This window comes from Phalaenopsis equestris, unplaced genomic scaffold (genome assembly GCF_001263595.1).
Source record: "Phalaenopsis equestris unplaced genomic scaffold, ASM126359v1 Scaffold000223, whole genome shotgun sequence".
Taxonomy (NCBI): Eukaryota; Viridiplantae; Streptophyta; class Magnoliopsida; order Asparagales; family Orchidaceae; genus Phalaenopsis; species Phalaenopsis equestris.
This window is the reverse complement of record NW_018164665.1, coordinates 1,492,490-1,500,761: the sequence shown is the minus strand read 5'-3', so window position 1 is coordinate 1,500,761 and position 8,272 is coordinate 1,492,490. Positions and strand designations below refer to the sequence as shown.

Genomic DNA, 8,272 nt, shown 5'->3' with positions numbered 1-8,272 from the left:
CTTTCCCTTCATTCTCACGCAAACTCGCAAGACCCCATCCACATCTCTTAACTCCTACAGATCTTCACCTCCAGCTTGCTATGTCGCCCTTCCTGCCTCCAATTCACAAGCTTTGTAGCTTTGATGACCCAAACCCTAAGGCCAGCTCCACAGCCACCTCCTCCTCCTTTAGCACCTCACATACCAACTAAACTGAAGAGCCAACTCCCTCCGCTTAGCCCTCACCTCCAATTTGCTCAAGAACAAGCTCTAATAGTCTTACGTCCTTCGTCAGTCATCTCACGTGCATCTTCACTCTTCTTATCATGTCGCAGCCACACAAGCTTATTTCCCTTCCTCCTTGGTTCACATGAGAGACCATCTCCGCCTTCTCTAAGTTTGTCTCGGTACCTTCTTGCCACTAGATCTGCAAGAGGACTGAATGTGTTAGTGAAAGAATTTATATTAATATATACAAAAGCACTTCACAAGCGCACTGAGATTCACACTAATACATCACAAATATATCAAGATTCGTGCACTACTACTATTAAATAACCCCATGTGCTTTGATGTTTGTTTTAATTCGATAAACTTAAGTGTTCATAATTACTGCACTGGTTAAAATATATTTAAGCTTAAATCAAATTTGCTTGAAATATGTGCAAAACTATTTAAAAATCAACTTAAACCAACAAGTTTAAAACACCCACATGTGCTCCCACATTGTCCTGATTGACTAAATTTGAGTGTGTAAGAATGCTCCATGGGTTGATTGCACATTTATTCTAAAATTAAATTTGTTTCGAGAAACGTGCATGCTCTTAAAAAAAAAACAAAATCTCTTTTTCAAATATCTGGAAATTATAAAATTACGCATGCTCTTGAACAATTTTAAGTCACACTTTAGTCTGATCCTCCTTGTAGGGACTAGAGTTGACAAGATTGAGTCGCCATTGAATCATTCTAATCATTCTCCTAACAAAGACTGGAGTTGACATGACTAATCTATTTCTAATGCTTAAGTAATTAAAATTAATCAAATTATAAAATGTATTTCAATCAATGAGTCTACTTTTAAAACTAGGCTTGAAAGTATATTTAAAATTCAATTAATATAATTTATGAACTTGATCCACTGAAAGAGGATAGTCAACAATGTTCAAAATTTTACCTAAATCTTTTATGATGATCATATTGATAGTATATTTCAAACGTAGGGGTTTATTTTTAAAATAAGTCTCAAAATTTATTTCTAAAACTCAAATGATATATACTATGAACATGATTTTTGATGCCGAGAATATAGTTGTGTACAAATTATATAGTTAACTCTGCCATGCAACGATGCCAAAAGCTAGATGCAATATTTTATGATTTAGAAATTTAAACAATTAATGTTAGGATTCTACGCAAGTATACATATTGTGTTATCAAATACATATTGTTATCAAGTAATAAAAGACTTTCTATTTAAGCTCCAAATATCGATCACACGATGAATGCTTAAATTTGAAATGATAAATTTACTAGGAAATTCACAGAAATTCAATACGAAATTACTGTCACTAATTTCGAGTCACTAATTTCGAATGTTACTAAATTATTTAACTAATAATAAAACTGAAATAGAAAGTTTAAACAATAACTACTAAACTATTAAACTATATTTATGTGCTATTAAACTAGTTTAAACAATAACTACTAAACTATTAAACTATATTTATGTGATGAAGATTTTTCCACTACAATGAGATTTTTCCCACTACAATGAGATTTTGGTAAAATGAGATGAGATAAATGGTTCAATTTTGTAATGAGTCAAATAAGAGCAGTTTTAATTCTCTACCCTGATACAATGATATAGAAAATCATTGGCTAATCCCAGGTTTTGTCCCTAAATCCGTGGCTGACTAGGAGGATACTAGCTCCCACTTCCCTTCACTTGAAGACTAACTCTCGTTTTAGTTTTTAAACACTAAGACCGAATTGGGGATTTTAGTATGTCACCCTAAAGGTTCTCCAATTCTTCATCCAACAAAGTATATTTCCCTATTTATTTGCACTTAATTTCATGAACGAAGTTCTCCTTCATGGAATCAAATGTGATCCTCACTCTGTTGTAGAACTCATACTCCATTTTTCGGATTATTTGTTTCACATCATATTTTAACAATTCAATTGGTCAGAGCAAAGAGAAAATTTGAAGTTGAAAAATCATCACAATTTATTTTATATTTTAATATTGACACATCCATATTATCTCTTCATTTCACCATATCTCAGAGTAGGGAGAAAGATAAAGTAAACTATTCAGACTTCACGAGAAAGATACAACAAAACACAAATTTTATATATAAAATAAAATTCATACAACACTAATAAACAAATAATGCTTATTTAAAACTTCTTTTTAAAGCAAATCCCTTATAGTCTCTTCTAGAAAATGAAGGAAGAAGAAATCTCTCACTTTTCTCATTCTCCAACACTCTTATAGAAGAGTTCACACTTATAGAAGAGTTCACACTTAAAGAGTTCACACTTAATCTCACCATAAAACTCTAAATTATAAGAACAATGTACTCTAAATGGTCTGGAATGAAAAAATGGAATAATGTGTGTTGTGTAGAAGGTTGAATAAAGGGGATGAAATGACAGGAATAGTCTCTTTTCTGATCAATTTTGGCCCCAAATAAAGCCTAGAGTCGGTTCTCCAATAGGTGCTTCCAAAAACTCTTCAAAATACTTTCAGATTCGTCGAATCTTCTAGAAATCTGGGGTGAACCGACATTGGCGCCGTCGGCGCCAGTGTCCCGCAATTTAATTCGTCCTCTTTGTCAAACGGCGACGTCGGCGCTGAACAAATTTCAACTTCTTCATTTTTGCTCTAAATTTCATTATTTTTGCTTCCTTTTTGTTTAAGTCCTAAAATTTAACAACTTGAAAGAAAATATAAAAATATCTTCTATTAAAGTCCAATATCACAAAAAATGAGTATAAAATATGGGTCTAAAAATTCATATATTTTTGGTGTATCAATTTTCAAGAAGCAAGATAGAGTTAATAAGGTTCAGATCAATCATGTGTCAATTTCTGAACCTGATTCTCTATAAGCGGGGCAGAGTCAATAATGTTCAAATCAAATGATTAGATATCTCGATAATGATCATTACATATTTTAACTAAATAGTTTTCTTTAAAAAATCAAGATTTTAACTTACCATATTCATATTGTTTAAAAGAAATATATTGGAAAAAAAACTAAGAACAAAATTATATCTGCTCTCCGAAATCATTTTTCTAGGGTGACAAATCTAATATTGACTTAAGATCACAAATAACAAATGTCATATCAATTATATTAATAAATTCATACTTAAGACAATTTGATGTCAGTAAGAACATAGCTCGAGTCATTTATCCACGTGGTGTGACTAGCAGACATAAAAAAAACAGTTACAACTAGAACCCTCTGACCGGGTGGTTTGCCGACAAATAATATTATTATATTACGATCACAATTGTAACCATTATGTTCTTCAATGGTATTTTGCCTTATTGAGTTGTGAATTATAGGATATATGATAGGGTATTAATCCCTTTGCAAGCTAAGGTCGATTTTGATTAGTGACGAACATCCACCATAGGTTTATAAGGCTCCCTTAGACGAAATAACTCATGGCTGCTCATATGAATCCTTCTAGTAAATTGACTCGACTATCTCTACTAACTAAGTAGATCAAGAACCATGACAACTCGTGATGACAGATCATGAGATCTTGATCAGACTCATCATCATTTACCCCATCTTCCACTCTAAATTCAGAGTGATAATTTCATCATCTTAGAATTTTTAAAATTATTTCTACTATATGCTAAGTTTGAATATTTTATACCTAATGACTAGCTTTAATCTAAAGTACTCTCATGTTATTTGATGAGGTTGTTTTGGGGGGCAGGGGAGGGAGATAATTAGCCATAGGAGCTTGTGTTTATGGGAAATCTCAAACCCCAGATCTTGATGTTCTTATGAAATGAGAGTGAAATCTATGTGTAGTGTTTTATTTACTATTTCATCTGCTTTCTGAAAATGTGACCTGAAATCTCACGTAAACTCCATCTTCTCATTTCATTTCATTCTTTTTTTCGACGGAGGCCGAGTCATCAAATTTTCAGAGACCACATCTATGTGCTTAGACTCTCAAATTCCACGTACAAGATAATCCAAGTTATAAGTAGTCTGCTCTTTTGCTGCTTTTTGTTAAATTCTTCTTATACAATTTCATGCACTAAATATTTGTTTTATTATTCTCCCTGAAATCATGTTATTAATTATTTTCTTTTATGTTTTTTTTCTTTTTCCATCTCAAGGACACTAACCTCACCTGTGGATTTGCTTAAATGTTTGAAGTCTATCAAAGAATATGCTTTTGTAGCATCTCCATACCCTGTTGTCATAACTCTAGAGGACCACTTAACTCCACATCTTCAGGCTAAAGTTGCTGAGGTTAAATTAGTTTTTGAGCGATTTTTTATTATGTTTTCTACCCAAGTTTTCTTTCTTAGTTTTAATTGATTATTATTCTGATATATAGATGGTCATCGAAACATTTGGAGAAATGCTCTATTACCCCAACTCTGAGACTCATGAAGTCTTTCCTTCACCTGAATCTCTAAAGCGGAGGATTATTCTTTCAACCAAACCTCCTAAAGAGTATCTTGAGACTTTGAGTTCCAAGAAAGAGAAAGAATATCAAAATAGGAGTATCTCTATTGAGGAAGACGATTGGGGGGAGCTCCCAGATATGAAAGCTCAAATTGAATCTTATGAGGTGTGGTACCGCATGATTAACAAAATCATTTTATGTGATTTCTATGACTATAACACTTATCCTGAAAAATATTTATATTTGTTAGCATGAGGATGACAAGAGTGATCAAGATGCTGCTGATGATGATCTTGCCGCTGAGGATGATGATGAACATAAAATACGCCAAGCTCCTGCGCCAGAGTATAAGCATCTGATAACTATAAGGGCTGGGAAACCAAAGGGTTCCTTAAAAGATGCACTGAAGGTGGATTCCAATACAGTCAGACGACTTAGTTTGAGTGAACAAGAACTTGCCAAGGCCGCAGCTTCTCATGGGCCTGATCTAGTCAGGTATTTTGTGTTTATTTGAGATCCATTGCTAAAATGAGTTTTTTTTTTTTCTTAATACTTTTATGCTGCAAAATAAAGTTATGAGCCTGGTGACTGGCGAGTCTCTTAAGTTACTAGACCATTACAACTTACTTCTATATATGTGCTTATTATTTAGAAAGATTTACATACATACCACTCAATTTTATGCATTTACATTTCAACACCTAAAGTACAATATTTACATATGTACCCCTTACCTACGTATGAAAAGGTGTATTCACGTTTTAAAATTTAAACTAGTAGTATTTTTTATTTGATATAACATATGTGGGTGGTATAAATGTAAGAAACATAGTTTAGCTGCTAGATATGTAAAAACATATGAATTGGGTGGTATGTATGTAAATGCCTGTCTTATGTTGTTCTCTGTATATTGAATACAATCGTCCGATCAGTTTGTCAGAAGCATGCAAGAAAAAAAAATGATCATTATTGATAATGTTTATTACGTAGGTTCACTCAAAGGAATATGCTTCGGATTTATCCTAAGGGCACACGTGTTACCTCATCTAATTACAATCCTTTGATTGGTTGGATGCATGGTGCTCAAATGGTTGCCTTCAACATGCAGGTTAGCTTCTGTGCTTGCTTATCTGATTAAACAGCTAACGTTCAACAAATTTAATATATGCTTGAAGTCTTTATTTGCCTGTGATTTTTTTTGTTTCCTGTTTGTCAAATATTGGTAGATAGTCTATAACGCACATCTGCTTTGCCTGCAAAGCACCTATACACAAAATCAATGTAACCTCACAAATATATACAAAATGAGTGAAATAAAATCATTATCTTCTAAACCATGCAGCCATTTGGTTGAAACTAAAAAACTCATTGAAAAATAGTAATTTTATGTTTACTATATTCTTAGGTTGGATCTATGTAGCACCCATCACTAATTTTCTTAGACATATTTTCTATACACAAGTAACCAAATAAGAGAACTTCATCGTGCTTGTTCTAGTAGGGCTATGGAAGGTCGCTATGGTTGATGCATGGATTTTATAAAGCCAATGGGGGATGTGGATTTGTGAAGAAGCCTGATTTCATGCTACAGGATGGCCCTCATGGTGAAGTTTTTAATCCCAGAGCTAATCTGCCGATCAAGAAAACGCTGAAGGTGGATTATTTTTGCATAGTTTAATGTGTTCCACTCATTTTTTGGAAAAAATATTACGTCCGGAGTCGCGCTCCGCTCCGCTCCGCTATATCATGTCCGTTGTCCGAACATAATATTTTTTCCATTTTTTGAAGCCAAAAACTGTAGTACTGAACTATCATTTTGTTTTCTGCACCTCCGGCAGGTTAAAGTGTATCTGGGAGATGGATGGCGGCTTGACTTCAAGCAGACACATTTTGACGCATACTCCCCGCCAGACTTCTATACCAAGGTACCGCTGACAGTTTCATTCCTCCATTTGGCCTTTATATAATTTCTACTTGGGGGAATTGTATATTATATTTGCACATCTGAAGAATGAAAAACTAACACCTGAATCTTTTTCAGACATCAAATGGTAAATATGAAGTTCTAACTGATGGGTGTAAATATGAAAAGTTTTTTGTATCTTGCGTCCGGAGTTCAGTGAAAACTTGTCACGTGGCAAGTGGGCCCCACATCTTTTTAAAGTCACCCTTAGCCAGTGTGTTACAGTGGGGCCCACTTGTCACGTGACAAGTTTTCACTAGACTCCGGATGTAATTATCTCTCGTAAATATGATAGGGCTGTTCACACGCATTATATGTAAAATATTATGATTTACATGTTTAACATCAAAATAAGAATAACAGCTACCCTAACTCTTTATGTCATTGGGGCATCTTCTCCTGATCTTAGCCGGCCTCTTAGCCAATTTCCAATGTCTTTTTGCCTGATTTTAATCATTCTCTTTTGTTGAGTGTCCGAGGAGATCCATTAATGAAGTTGTTAACTAAGTGCCAAATGATATAAATAGTGAAGTTTGTGTTGAATAGATTATGAATGTAAATACCCCAATATAATGATATTTTTTTTTTTTCTTGTATGCTTATAAATCCCCTTCCTAACTTTATATGAAGTCTAATTTTCAACAACCTTAGGTTGGAATAGCCGGCGTTCCAGCAGACTGTATAACAAAGAAAACAAAGACCGTAGAAGATAATTGGGCGCCAGTATGGGATGAGGAATTCACTTTTGCACTACGAGTGCCAGAACTGGCATTGCTTCGCATCGAAGTGCACGAGTATGATATGTCTGAGAAGGATGACTTTGGGGGACAGACCTGCTTGCCAGTGTGTGAGTTAAGACCGGGGATAAGGGCGGTGCCGTTGTTCGACCGCAAGGGCATGAAGTTCAAGTCTGTAAAGCTTCTCACGCTCATCGAGTTTATTTGAGATTAGTTGCATCTGATTGTTTTGTTCTGTTCTTCCCAATCCTTTTTTGTTACTGAAAATGGGAAAAAATTTGCGTGCGATAAACGTACGCAGCGCTGCATACGATAAACGTACGCAGCGCTGCATACGATATTGGGGTTATACCGAGGGTACAAGGGGGTTATATCCGCTGTATAACCCCTTGTAACATCCCCGTAACATTCTGTAACATATCTGTAACCTAAAATAAGTTTTGCATATATTAAGAATTTATTAGTAGGTTACGGATAAGTTATAGAAGGTTACAGGGAGGTTACAAAGGGCTATACCGCGGATATAACCCCCTTGTACCCTCGGTATAACCTTAATATAGTACGCAGCGCTGCGTACGTCTATCACACGCAAATTTTTTCCCTGAAAATGAGGGGGCTTTAGGCTGTGGATTTTGTTTATTTGTACGTGTGTTTACCTACATACCGCCTAATTCCTTATATTTACATATCTAACACCAAAATTTTACTTTTTACATTAAGACCTCTGAAATCTTTTGTATCACGTCGAGAGTACCCGCCATTTTAACTTCTAAAAAGTGAAGCACACTTCTTTTTTAATTGGGCATGTGAGAATTGAAGTTTTGGTGGTAGATATGTAAAAACATAGGGATTGAGTGGGATGTATGTTAATCTTTCTTATTTGTATGTATCATTTGATTTGAGTTGTCATTGAGTTTTACTATATT

At 34.5% G+C, this 8,272-nt stretch overlaps 1 protein-coding gene across 2 annotated transcripts in view; it reads left to right on the top strand.

The window, feature by feature from the left end:
• LOC110023257 (phosphoinositide phospholipase C 6-like) overlaps positions 1 to 8,272 on the top strand; it is a 21,200-nt gene extending 12,928 nt beyond the window's left edge. The window contains exons 3-9 of one of the 2 annotated variants that reach the window (XM_020722570.1): positions 4,351 to 4,486; positions 4,575 to 4,811; positions 4,897 to 5,141; positions 5,637 to 5,754; positions 6,148 to 6,300; positions 6,485 to 6,571; positions 7,261 to 8,272. In XM_020722570.1, the coding sequence (XP_020578229.1) occupies positions 4,351 to 4,486; positions 4,575 to 4,811; positions 4,897 to 5,141; positions 5,637 to 5,754; positions 6,148 to 6,300; positions 6,485 to 6,571; positions 7,261 to 7,554 (1,270 nt within the window). In that variant the 3' untranslated portion in view covers positions 7,555 to 8,272. The remainder of the gene's footprint in view (positions 1 to 4,350; positions 4,487 to 4,574; positions 4,812 to 4,896; positions 5,142 to 5,636; positions 5,755 to 6,147; positions 6,301 to 6,484; positions 6,572 to 7,260) is intronic. The other variant, XM_020722571.1, reaches the window with a different exon arrangement.